Here is a 13,894-nt window from a genome sequence, read left to right as displayed (position 1 = left end):
CTGCAGGGAAGACACTTGGATGAACCGGAATATAGGATTGATTGATGTAGCTAATCTAAATAATTCAATATTCAGCCATCAAATGAAAAATAAAACACATCATACATGTGTTGTCATGAATGTGTGACACAAAAGGGTGCTGTCGGACATGGGGTTTTATTTCCCCGGTCAAAGACATCCAATACGTGTCAGGATTACAAAAGGTTAATATCATATGACAGGAGCAAGAAATCTACTGTCTTCAGAGGTTACTCTTGAAGAATGTCACCATGGACTGGATGGAATATACCACTAATAAATCACAGCAATGTTCTTCCAATAGACTAAGTGATTTTTGAAAAGGGCAAAAAAAATCAAATAACATATTCAGCTAACAGGATTTGATCAGCCGATCATCTAGTGAATATTAAAAAAGCTGATCTGATGAATAAATTATTCAGTGGAAGCAGGAAAAATTAACAAATTATGTATTTGCTGAACAACAGTTAAACCGTTCAGCATATATATAATTAAATATTTATTCATACATATTTATAAATAGTTCTTACACATTTTTTTGTTTCATCCAGGTGAATAAAAACTCCCGACTCCTTTTTTCTTTCTTCTGAGGAAAGTGGAAATAGACTGTCTTCAGAAAGCTTGATCTCAGGTCAGCATCTCAGCGAAGCCAGCTTCATTTGCATTTTTAATCAGATGCCTATGTAAGTGAACATGTAAAATCTTAACTGTGCAAGTGTCAGATTTTAATATTTAGTTTTCCAGTTTTCTGGATACGTGTGTGTCTGCAAGACAGTGTAAAGAAAGAAAGGCTATGTCTGTGCTCATGCTTTGGCCAGATGCATTTGGGCAATGTATGTTATTTCAAACCTGGACAGCTACCTTTCTTGGTACGTGGGTTTTCCAGGAGCCACAGTCTCTTGCTTTCATATATATATATATGGTCTGAAAACAACAATTAGGGAAGCTAACGCCTTTTCTTTGGAAAGCATGGTTTCCTCCATCATTAATAGAGCTGATCAGAAAGGACTTTTATCCCAGCAAAAGAAAATGACAATAACCACAGTTTTAAAAAATAAAAGGGGTTGGAGAACTACAGAGACAAAAAAAAAAATCAAACCCACAACCCTTTTTTCTTGACAAACTAAATCCTACACAGTGAAATGGATGTTTGTGGAGGGAGAGCAAGAAATACTGTCTTCCTTGAAGAGCCACTTTCCTACCAGCTGAGAAGATTTTCATAAATTTCTAAATGTTAGTCCAGATTAAAATAATGTAAATGACCTAAATTCTGATCTCCTTTACTCTAACTAAGGGTGGCAGAATCAGCACCAAAACCAGTAGATATTTCCAAGGATGGTAGATGGTACAAGATTTCCTCAATTATAACTTAAGAGATTCAGAGACAGAGCATTAGCTGAAGTTAACTCTCACCTCTCTGTTGAAATTGATGGGCAAGTCTCTCTCCTGTTTTAAGACGTAAACCCATTGTCACAAAGCAAAGAAACAAGAATATAATAACAAGGATGCTGAATAATGGCCAGGACATAGAGAGATTCTCATGATACAGTAATCACAAAAGTAAAGCTGATAGATGCTCAGGCTATTATCATATTATTATCTGAGACAACCACACACACATCATCAATTCTTTTTCAGATCCTTTGCATTTAAACAAGTAAAAGCATGTATTTTTATAGAATGTCATCTATTTGAAATGCTGTTCTAAGATCACTTCTGGATGTCTTTTAGGTGCAACTCATCTGTGTGCGGAGGGCCAGAGGTGGGTGGTGCATCAGGTGAATTTCAGCCTCTGCAAACACAACATCCGTACATTTACCATTGAGCAAATGCAGTTTCACCTATTTATTTTTTTTCTCAGCAGACACAGCTTGTGATGGACACGTTCCCAGGCACAAAGACTTGCAAGGTGATGGAATTTCTTCTCACCTGAAACCACAGAAGTCTCCTGGCCCTGCTCCCACACAATTTTGCCTTTATGTACTGTTGTCTTTTTTTTTTTTTTGCATTTCTTTTAATGTGGCATTCAGTTCAGTTTGTGTTCCAAAGACTTTAGCACCTCTCCCAACTGAGTCATTTTGTGCTATACCACCTGGTGTGCAATTGAGGTCTCAGGAGATTCCAGGTTTTGCCCATTGCTTTCCTCTTTTCTGGACTGTAAGTAATGATTTTTCCCCCAAGGACAGCTTTTTGGGGTGTCCCACAGGATTGCCAGTGTTACTTCTACAAGATTATTAGTGTAGAGGAAGTCCTTGAACTCTGCATTCCAGAATGAGCTGTTAAGTTGTCATGATTTAATGCAAGGTTTAGGGGCTGCTTGGGACTGGAAGAGTGATGAAGGCAAACGCAGGGAAGATTTTATGCCTATCCGTTCCTAGTAGGCCCTCTTTAAAGCTGGGAAAGGCATCTAATCTGGAGTGAAGCCTATCTTCAGCCAAGAATCAGGCGTCATTCCCATGCTTCCAGCACCGGTGGTATCTCCAGGCATCTGTCAGGCCTGTGTTTTTCATCAAATTAAGCCTAGTTGACTCTCTGCTTGGTAGACGCCGCATGGCTGATCATGTATATCCTGTTGTGTTTGAACCACAGTCAGGTTCCCCATCTAGATGAGTTTAAGGAAGATTCTGCTTCCAGCTGTTTTCCCCCGTCCATCCCATCTGTGTTTTAACTGCAGCTGATACGTACAGCTTGCTTGACAAAATTTGACGGTATTTCTGAACAGCCACCAAGCTGTATAGGTGCTGGGCCCGAACGTTAACATTTCAATGCAAAACATTAATAACGTCTACTTTGGGAAACCAATGTTTTCTACTCTAATTGAGTTCTAGCTCAGTGTGACTTCTCCTGCCCTGGAAGTACCACCTTTTTGCAAGCCTGGATAATGGAGGTTGGAAAGTATATGAACGGCAAAAAATAGCAGAAGTGGTGAGAGTCGCACAGGTTTGGCAAAGCAGCTGGATCCCAACCTGTGGCGCATCAGCCCTCCCTTTCAGCATGCAGCCAGCAGACCTTTTGAGGTGCTGCTCTCAAAATGCTAAGTGACGCAAGATGAGGTCTAAACATTGCAAAGAGCAATTAAACGTTACAGAGCAACTCTACGTTACCTGATGCTGGCCAGAACGAGAGCACCACGCTGGGGCAAGGGCTGGGGCAAGGGCTAGGGCAAGAGCTAATGTTCCAGGGAGGTGAAGATACTCCAAATCACTCCAATACAGACAGTGAAGCTTTTTTAGGGCAGACAAAAGTTTGGAATATGTTATGTCATCTGTTTTATCCATGACACATTTCTAAAAAATTCTCAGCAACAAGTACCCTATACTATTTCTCCCTTCTTAAAACTGCTTTATGTAAGCTATCTTTAATTAAAATGAGCTTTTCCATGTGTCCGCAATCGATTCCTTAAAATATTAATAATTTTCCCTACATTGGGTATCTAAGCCATTACTTTTTCCTGTGTGTCCTTTAACTATATTTAAATAATTCATTTATCCATTTTCCAGCCCTCAGGGACACCAGTTCTTTTTCTTTTTTTACACAATGTGATCCCATTTAAAACATAGGATATTTCCTTCTAAAGTGTTAGGATATTTTCTTTCTTGCCAGAGTTTTCTCAACACAAGAATCCAGTTAGCTACCATTTTATTAAGACACAAATGTAGCATGGAAATATGTGTCTGCCTGTGTATAAATGCCCTTTCCACTGCTCATCAATCTTGCACTAATTAGAAAGACAAAAATATTTTAAAACCAATTAATGTCACCGAGAAACATTCCAGTAATTCTCAAAATACAATGTAACCATGATAGATACATTTCAATTATTTCAAAGCATTTTCACAGAGCACTGAGTAAGCATAAGGGAAAAGCAGGGACTAAAAGCCACATCGCTCGGCTGATGGATCTCTGACATAGGATGTGGATTAAGGTTTAAGTGAGACCAGCAGTTCATGTTCTCCCTCAAAAAGCTCCTGAGTCACCTGATTAAAGTGCAACCTTGACAAATATGCACAGCGTTGTCTCTCACAGTTGGAATCACCAAAGAGGCTAAAAACAGCACCATGCACTGCATAATCTCTAACCTCAGGGGACAACAAAAACAGAGAATTGCTGTGTCAATCTCATTTCCTTGTTAGGCTCATTATCATAAATGCAGGCCTTTGGTTTTGAATGCCACACTTCAATAACATTTACCTATCAACAGCTGCTGAAATATTGAATTCCACAGTCATCTTTTCCTTTTGATGCTCTCTCTTTTGTTTCTTTATCCATAAACATGAGCAACTGAGCTAAGCTTAAATTAACTAGCTGGGGTTAAATGTTTAGGGCAGCAAATTATGGCTAGCCTGCTTGCAGAGTGGTTTAGATTACAGGGGAGAGTTGCCAATCTTAGCTCTCATCATGCACTCCAAATGTGCAGAGCAATACTGGCAGTTCATGGCCAAATCCCGCATGCTTTAGTTATCGCAGGAGCACTGCTCCCATGAATAAGTGGAGCAAGATTTAGCCCTTGCTTGGAAGATACAGATGAATCACACTTTTATTCTTTGAGTACTTCACGGTACCTTCAACACAGGCATGTTCAGTGATTGATAGCCTGTGTCTAGATTGGGTATTTTTCTATATACTGACAAATATTCTCTTCACAGTGATTTCTAGGAGCAGAGGAGTATACACTGCAGCAATGTTGGGTTTCTTATTTTTCGTTGTGCCCTTTGTCTTTGTTTTGATTAGGTTTTTTTCTGAGGGCCAGTTACTTCCCATCCTTTTTCCACTCAGAGTGCTCTGAAATAATCGTGTTACAGACCTCCAGCCCTTAGCGTCAGTACAACAGTGGAAACTTGCATCAGTAAACAGGTAGGGAAAGATGCAACCTTCACTTCAGGGTCAAATCCCAAGTGGTGGCACAGTCTAAGGGAAATGAAGGTGTTTGGCTTTCTTGAAATGAGCTGCTGGTATCAGCTAAGGCTGGGGTTTTTTAAACTTGATCAAGGGGAGGGCTATGTGTTAACTGTTTTAATCCAGTGTGCAACCAAAATGGGACTGTAATTCAGAGATAAATGTTTGGTTAATAATAATTTAATGACTACATGCTGTTACTCACGAGACCACTCGGGTGCTGTAGGATGAGCCGCAGGGAGCAGCCGTGGAAGGGTGCAGCCCACAACCGCTTGCAGCAGGTACAGCGGCATCTCCCCATACTTTGAGACCATCACTTCACCCAGCCTGCCTCTTTGCCAGTCTATTGCTGGCTCCTCAACTGCAAAGTCACGTCAGTCCACCTGCAAGAATGACTGCATACCTGTACAGAGCTTATGAGTAAAATGGTGTTCCCCTAAACGTGGTCATCCTGCAAGGCCAAAGGCACGACCACCAGGGTTAAACACTTTTGCTCCACAGGACTGGGCTGCAGGAGCCCCTCAGGTTAGGCACAACACACAGCCTTTGGGCCACGACACCAGTGTCCCTTGTCTGAAGCTCAGGGAAAGACTCATAGAAGGAAAGGGGGGGGGGGAACCGAGCACATTTTTTAGGTCTACATACCCACAAGAATAATGGAGAGCAGAGCAGAGGAAAAGCCAAGACTTCCTGAAGGCAACTGAAGGGGCATTTTGGTAGTCCAGTGACGGGCACTGTCAAAAACCTCAGCAGAAAGAAATTCAGTGCATAAAATATGTATTCCATTTTCCTCCTAGCTGAGGTCCCCGCCTCATTTCAGTGGCTTTGGACCCTGTTAACCCCAGATCTGCTTCTCTTCATGATCATAGAGACCCAGCATCTGCCTGATGAGCTGCAGGGACACCAGATAAAGGGAGCAGCTTGGAGGACATAACATGCCAAGCCCGGTTTTCTCTGTTTGTACAAGGCTCATGGTAGGCAAGGGTTGTTTCCTCCACCGGGAGCAGAGGGGTAGGCGTCAACACCAAAGAGCAGTGAGCTCCTATGAATGTAGTTGACACCTGAGCAGGTAATTTTTGGCTGTTTATTTGAATCTAACTATTAACAGCCTAATACTAACTTTATACAATTTTATTACCGTACTGACCTCAGACAGCTGCTGGCCATGGCTGTGGCAGAGGCCGGTCAGGTGAGACAAGGTGGAGGACACATTTCATTTCTGAGTGGAAGCAGAGTTTCCCTCACACTTATTTTCATTCTCTCTTTTGCATTAGAGTACAGGGGTTTTTTTTTAAAGCACAGGCAATCAAAGAGTCAGAAAACAAAAAGACTTATGATTGATTTTGCTTAAGTAAAATAGCGATTTCTATTGCACTAGCCTTTACTTAGAGGCTTTTGGCTGCTACAAGGAATTGATTTATTCTACTTGTCAAAAAAATCAAAATCAGAAACAGCCCAGCTCCTTCTATGCCCTGCATGAAAGAAATGCCCGGCTTGTAGAAGTTAGCTCGACTTTTCTGCAGGAGAGGGGAGTTAATTATATCAGTAGAGAAGGCTTGCTTTTCATTTCCAGCGAGCCCGACTCCAACTAAATAAATAAAGCTGAGATGGGAGAGCGATGACCACAACTCCGAAACTCCACGTAATGACAGAGGAATGATTTCCCACTGCCACCGCTTAAATATAACTAAGGTGTTCTGTAATTTTACTTCCAAAAGCCAGAGGGCTTATTGTAATCCTGATAAATTACAGCAGCAGAAGCAGAAGAGAAGCGGGACAGAAGGGAAATGTTAATGCAAAATATAAAATTGCCTCGCAGAAAAGAATGGGGAGAGCTAGTGAGCGGTTTGTTATCGTTTATTTTTCTTCAAAGTATCGTTCAGTTTCAGCTGTCTCCCATCTCACCCATATCTCCACCATTTCTCAGAAACGTCTCTCGATGGCATCTCATTCTCTTCCTGTCTTTCACCAGCGTTTCATTATTTCTTAACTGTCCCTGAAAGGGTCTGGGCAGGAGGCGGAGGGGAGAGGGAGGCGGAGGGGAGAGGGAGGCGGAGGGGAGAGGGAGGCGGAGGGGAGAGGGAGGCGGAGGGGAGAGGGAGGCGGAGGGGAGAGGGAGGCGGAGGGGAGAGGGAGGCGGAGGGGAGAGGGAGGCGGAGGGGAGAGGGACGAGGCTTCGGCCCACGTGTCCGCCTCATTTAAGCAGTTTGCAAAAAGCGGGCGGGGAGGGGGGGGACGGCGGGGGCACGACGTTGCAAATAATGTTAAATGTGATTAATCTCCCGGATTCCTGGAAATCTGGCATGCATGAGTTACAGCGAAACCTCTTTTATTTCGCCATGAAATGCTTTTGCATAATGAGAAAGAAAATGTCCTCTGTGCCCTAATCAACTCTGACAGGTCCTGGACTCCCAAATACTTTTATTTATGGCATTATTTATTTCCTCCCTAACAACCGGGGAGGCGGGCCCGCGGGTCGCTCCGTGCGGGGAGGGCAGAGGAGGGGAGAGGAGGGGAGGGCCGGGCGGCCGGCGGGGCACCGGCGGCGGGGCTCCGCTCCCGGCGGAGAGGCCACAAAGTTTTTGCGGCGGCTCCGCGCTCCCCGCAGCGCGGGGCGGGGCGGTGCCCCGCGGCCCCGGCGGGCCGTGCCGAGCCGGGCGGAGGCGGGGGGGGGGGGGAGCTCCCCGGCCGCTCGTCCCCCGCGGCGGCGCCCGGCGGCTCACCTGCCCCCGCGGGGGGGTGCCGGGGGCGGCGGCGGCCCCGCCAGGGCCCGCCTCCCCGCCCCGCTGCCATTAGCAGAGATTACCCTAAACACTTGCCGGTCGCCGCCCGTCTCCCTCCAGGCATTGGCGCGGCCGCCTGTCAATCAGGCCGGCGCCCCGCCGCGCCGGGGCTCCGCCGTGCCACAGAGACGAGCCGCGGCGGCGGCAGACACAGCCCCGGAGCGGGGCCGCGCCGCGCCGGGCCGGGGGAGGCGGCGGAGGATGGAGGAGGAGATGCAGCCGGCGGAGGAGGGGCCCAGTACCCCCAAAATCTACAAGCAGCGGGGCCCCTACAGCGTCCTGAAGACCTTCCCCGGGAAGCGGGCGGCGCTGGCCAAGCGCTACGAGAGACCCACCATGGTGGAGGTGCCCCGCGGGCGCGGAGCGGGGCAGCCCTTCCCGCACGCCGCCGCCGAGCTGCTGCCCTACGCGCCGCACGGCCCCTTCCCTAACGGGCCCGCCCGCCCCGCCGCCGCCCCCCCCGCCGCCCAGGGCCACCCCCGCCCGCCGCTGCCGCCGCCGGCCCCGAGCTCCTCGGGCCGCTACGGCCCCTGCCCGGCGGCGGCGGGGGGCGGCGGCGCGGAGCTGAGCGCAGGTACCCGCAACTCCTCTCCTCCGCCGCGCAACTTCGCGGGGCACTTTGCAGCAGGCGGGAGCGGGATGGGGGCTGCGGGCTCCCACACCCACACACACGCACCCCCCTCTGCCGGGGGGCTGGCGGCGGGCTCGGCCCCCCGCGGGGTCCCCCCCCATCGGGGCTGGCGGCGCCGGGCGCCCCGGGGCCGGGCGCGGGGGGGCACGGGGCGGACGGCTGGGGCCGCCCGTCGGTCGGGCATCGCTAAAGTTCCCGGGGCCGGGCGGGGCCGCCGTCGGGGCCGGGGCCGCTGCCCGGCCGGCATCATCCCCGGGGTGGGGGGCGGGGATCGCGGCCGCCGCCGTCGGGGCTGTGCCGGCAGCCGCTCGCGGCTTGGCGGGGCAAGCGCCCGCCGGGCGGTTCGCACCTGCGGGAGCGGCGCCGCCGCCGTCTGCGGGGCGGGGGGGGGGCGCGAGCCCCGGGCTGGCCGCTCCGCTCCGCCGCGGTCGCGGCCGGGGAGGGCGGCAGGCTGGGGCTGGCTGCCGGAGGGAGCTGCTGGTAATGGAGAGGCTGCTGTTAGAGAGGTGGTGATTTTAACAGAAAGAAAATAGATGGGCTGCTTGCCCGCACCGTTTTCATGAGATGCAGCGAGGAACAGGAGATCAGATTATTTTATTATTTTTTTTCTTTAAAGGTGTAAGATACCGAGATGCTGAACGCCTATCTTTCTTCTAGTGATGGCTTGGAGTTAAAAACCGCGTAGATCTTGATATGCAACCTAAATATGGCATCAGGAAATGGGAAATTGCATCTTTAAGCAGAGTACAATCAAAAATGAATTACAATAAATCCTATATAATTGCATAGGTCATTCTCTTTAATGAGATTTTATTAACCTGACTGTCAAGCTTTTGAGTCAGGCAGATATTTTATCTTCTTCAACTGATAAAAGTGTCAGCTATAAACCACCATATAAATATTCATAAATCTACACATCTGTGGCAGCCTATCAGCATCATTCTTTTGGACATTAAAAGCATTCTAATTACTTTCTGTCTAGCAGAGCTGAAATGCTGCCTGTTATAGTATGTGCTTGGCAGGCATGATTGCTTTTGTTTGCCATCACAAATAGCAGCATCCTATTTTATATACTGATGGTCCAGAATATATTCAGGGTTTGACTGAACAGGATGAATATTATGAAGCACCATCTGGTTTTGATAACATTGGGTATATTAACTCATCTGTTAATTTTTGACACATCATTGATTTATTTATTTAGAAAAATTGGATCCTGTTTTGGTATGTTGCTGTTTGCCTTTGTAACAAATGTGATGACATTTCCTTACTAAACAGGGAGATATGCTAGTTAATAGGATATATGGCTATGTTTTAATGCCTGTTTTCGCTCAGAAGCAGTCGTGTACTGGATGAATTTATCATGTCTTGTTACAAATAATTCAAGTACTTTACCAAAAAAGTTTAATACTTGAATAGATTAGCCTGAAAATTCATGGCTCTGACGCATAGTCCCGTGATCTGTGGCAGAAGGTCTTGTTTTCTTTTTTCTTGAAATTACTTCTTATTTTAAATGCCCAAATGGTGGTATTTCAGTATTTTTTGTGGCCCACAAGCAAAACGCTGCTGATAAATGTGACACCTACATTTCTCTACAGAAGCAGATTACGCCATGGAAAACACTCAGCTGTCTGGTAGATGATATACGAGGCCATATTCACAGCAAAGCCCTCTAGGCTTTGATGAGCAGAAGTTTGGACTTTCTCCTGCGTCTGTAGACTGTACTAACCAGGAGCTAGAGCAGGCTTCAAAGTTTGTCATTGATTTCGGTCCTGTGCTAAAACAGATAGTTAAGGAACTGAAGGAATTGAAGTCCCTGTCCTGTCACCTGCACATCCAGGTTTTACTTTTACTTTAGGTTCCTATATGGGTCCCAACATACTCTTCTCTCAGCTAAGACGTTTAAGTACCAAGCAAAACAGAACAGGAGAAAACAAACCAAAAACTTGCCACAGTGTGCCGAAGTGAGATTTTGTACAAGTTGTTACCAGAGGCTGATAAAGCAAGGGGCAATACGCTCCTGGGTATTGTAATCCCTGAGGTATGTACGAGTGCTTTGCTGAGCTATGCACCTATCCTTCCTGCTCGGTGATGGAGAAACACCAGGCACCTCGCGTTGGAGGAGCCGTAGCATCGGTAAGCTGAGCAGGGAGCTGTCAAGGGTGAAGTAGTTGGGACCTCGAGGCTGTATGTATGTGGAGTTACTTCCATTCCGTCATCCAGAGCCCTGAAATCCTCCTAAAAAATGTGTGAGCCAATTTAATAATAGCTCAGGCTGCCACTGGGGAAGCAGAGATGGGGTTTTGCCCCCGGGGTGTGGGAGCCTTTGCACGTGCTGCGTGCACGGTCGCTCTGCGCTTTGCCAGGTGCCTGCAGGGTCTCTGCCCATCCTGCTCCTGGGTTCCCCACAGCAGCAAGGGGCACAGGCTGGGCCCTTTCCAGAACACCTCTTAGCCAGAGGTTCATCTCCCAAGTGGTGGGTGTTGTAGGGGGGAAGGATCCTTCCCTTAGCAGGTATCCAGCTGCAGATCCGCTGGGTTGTTCTCCGCAAGGCAGACAGTCACCATCCATGACTTGCACAGTTTTCCCTCTTAGCTTAGCCGTAGCACTTGACGAGTGCTTACTTGAGTGAAGGGGCGGAGGGCTGTAGATCATGGTTTTGTAGCGACACCCATTTCCTAAGTTAAGTTTTGGAGAGTCCCCTCTTTTTGCTGATACCTCTTCACTTGTGCAGGCAACAGCGAGGAAGCTGGCTAGTAAAACACTGTTCCTGGGATGTCTAACTCTGCGCTAGCAACTTAAACACTTTATGCAGTTGATTCTTAATCTTCAGGCATGACATTTCTGGCCCCTTGGGATTCAGAGCACCAAGTTTGCTTTTGAGAGGCAGCACCTCAAACACAGCCACAAGTAAAGATGCTTCCATGTTTTTGAAGCTTTTCCTAATGGTTAGAGCTCTTGCCAAGAATGAATGGTTTCTTCCTCAGTTCCTCTCTAAGAGACCACCCTGACCTCCAACTCCAGAACAATTGCAGGAAAAGGGGTTATGGGAAAGAGGAAAAGCAGGTCTTCTCCACCCTGCGCCATGGTGAGGAAAGATCTAGCTCGAGATCCCATCTTGTAGGGAAAGATCCTGCATGAGAAATGTCATCTTAGGACGAGAAATGTGGAGCTGCACTGCAGCACGAGCCTTCTCTCTCCTCTAGTGAATAGTGGTTACTCTGACCACTGCTGCTGCAGAGTAAGTCACACAAATGGATGCATTCAAAGCACCAGCAGATACCCATTTTCTCCTGTAAAATATTAATTCTTTATTAGTCTGTTCAGATTATTTTCCTGGTATGAAAACAATGTGTATCTTTGTCTTTGGTAGCATGTACATTAAACAGTATCATAGTCCACCAAAGAAACTCCTTTTCCTTAGGAAATCATGATGTAGACCTTACAGTGTACCTTAAAATTTAAGATGGGCTTTCCTGGAAAGCAGAGAAAGAAGAGCAGGGCTGTCTTAGAGGTGTTACTCCAGTACCAACAACCTGGCATGTTTAACATGACCAGTTAATCAAGCTCTGTCACGTCCGGACAGAAAAAAGTTTTTTAAGTGAACAGAGAAGGTGAAAATCAGAATTTTGGCCTTAACCGAGAAGTTGGGAACCCTCATCTGGAAGTAGCTCTATCAGATCAGTGCTGAAATGGCCGAACACTCGTAGTCTTCATCCACTGGACTGTCTTGGTGATCTTCATGCAAAATGCTCAAGAAAGCATCACTTAGTCATGGGAGGTGTCAAATGCTCTTGATTTTGTGACAAGCATAGGTGTTTACAGCAGTGTTCATATCCGAAAACATAATGACAAAGTCTGTATGCATGGACAAAGCCATTTGGGGGGTACAGAGCTGCTGCCCCAGGATCTAAATGAAGGATAATATGATAATAATCCAACAAATCAAGAAGGACAAATCATCAGGTGAGAGGACTGAAACACTGCAAGGTGAAGAGTGAGATGATTGAAATTGTTAAGGAACCTGGACTTTCGAATCTTGCTGAAAATTAAATACCAATGAATACATTCCCTGCAGGGGAGAATGTGTAGTATTCAGACCCGCTCAATAGTTATAAAGATGACTTTTTAAACCAGCTGCCCAAGGCTACAAAGGAAACTATGGAAAAGCCACGACCTGAATCCAGAGCCATTGATATCCAACACAATGCCTTATTAATGAAGCTGTCTGGTCTAACTATTGAAAAGATCCTCAGGTATAGGAAAAGCTGATGTTATACCCGCCAATCTTTCCAGACATCTTTTCTGATGCATCGGTGTAAGTCGTCAGGTTGAATTTCAGAAGTTTGCTCTTACTAAAACCCTGGTTTTAGCCTGGCAGTTGGATAGCTAAGAAGCCACATAGTTCAGCATCAATGACAAAAGATGTAAAGATGAATGCTACATCCAGGAGTTGGTACCTGATTTGCCATATGATATTATCTTCTGGTTGCTTGCACTCTCAAATATTGTAGTTAGGAATACTTATACTTTTAGCAATTTAATCCTCTTCTTTTAGCACTTTATGGGCCTGATCTGGCAAGTCTGCCTTCAGGCGAAAGTCTAGTTAAAGTCGATAGAAGTTCTGTAAGACTAAAGTCTGCGGGGTCTGAGACATTAGAATTACATGGTTGGTGAGCATCGTAATAAGGAAAAGGAGTATCACAATAAGACATTAATAAACTGTTTACACTGTTTTAGTCCGGTGGAGTCATTTCAATAGAAACCTCCTTTTCTAGAAAAGACATACATTACATTAAATCAGTTAAGAATCATAGATCAGTGATTATTCAGTAGTAATCACATAAAAACAACTTTTTGTCATTTCTTAGTGATTAGACATTGCACAGTGCTTGCATTTCTAATTACAGTCAGTCCATAAAAGCTGAAATCCCAATTTCTACGGTATGTGCTAAATGGGCAGCATTTGTTTTTATTTTTTTCTCCATCACAAGAAATAACTGTAGTTATCATTCTCGTTTAGGGTTGTTCAGGCTGTGGGTACATGTACCATTACTGGTGTAGAAGTCGCCTCAAAGTTGTACCCGCTTCAGCACAGAGCCAGATGTTTCCAGAATGTGTGCCGAGAGCATCCCTCACTATTGCTGCCCAGCGGTACCCACAAAAAAAGCATTTGCGAATCTTTCTGCTAGCATTTCAGAATAGCCCTGCCTTGTCATGACTTTCATTTTTGTATCTTTGAGTATGGGTTAAAGTTAAGAAAAAACAGTAATTGCTGTTATTGTGTCTCTGTAGTAGATCTGATACTGAACTGAAGAGTAAATCAATACTGTCATTTCTGTATAAAATTTCAGTTACATTCTAAGCCATTATCACAGTGAATGTGCCTAATGCATTCAATTTTACAACAAAACTAATCATTAATTTTATCTTTACTGATGTTAGTGTGTATTATAGCATTCTTCAGAACTGGTATTTGAAATGTCAGGTTACTTTTTGCCATATTTTAGGAGAAACCATAATATTAGAATAACATATCTTATACTAATCTAATCCCTTTTCAGTT

The 13,894-nt window shown here is 45.9% G+C and overlaps 1 protein-coding gene across 1 annotated transcript in view; it reads left to right on the top strand.

The window, feature by feature from the left end:
- The first annotated feature begins 7,875 nt into the window (after positions 1-7,875).
- Positions 7,876-13,894, top strand: part of BEND4 (BEN domain containing 4) — a 33,358-nt gene continuing 27,339 nt past the window's right edge. Inside the window, exon 1 of the mRNA XM_076336180.1 lies at positions 7,876-8,271. Within this exon, the coding sequence (XP_076192295.1) occupies positions 7,899-8,271 (373 nt within the window). The 5' untranslated portion in view covers positions 7,876-7,898. The remainder of the gene's footprint in view (positions 8,272-13,894) is intronic.

This window comes from Aptenodytes patagonicus, chromosome 4 (genome assembly GCF_965638725.1).
Source record: "Aptenodytes patagonicus chromosome 4, bAptPat1.pri.cur, whole genome shotgun sequence".
Lineage (NCBI taxonomy): Eukaryota > Metazoa > Chordata > Aves > Sphenisciformes > Spheniscidae > Aptenodytes > Aptenodytes patagonicus.
Note: the sequence above shows the minus strand (reverse complement) of the source record. Positions and strands in the feature narration are given on the sequence as shown.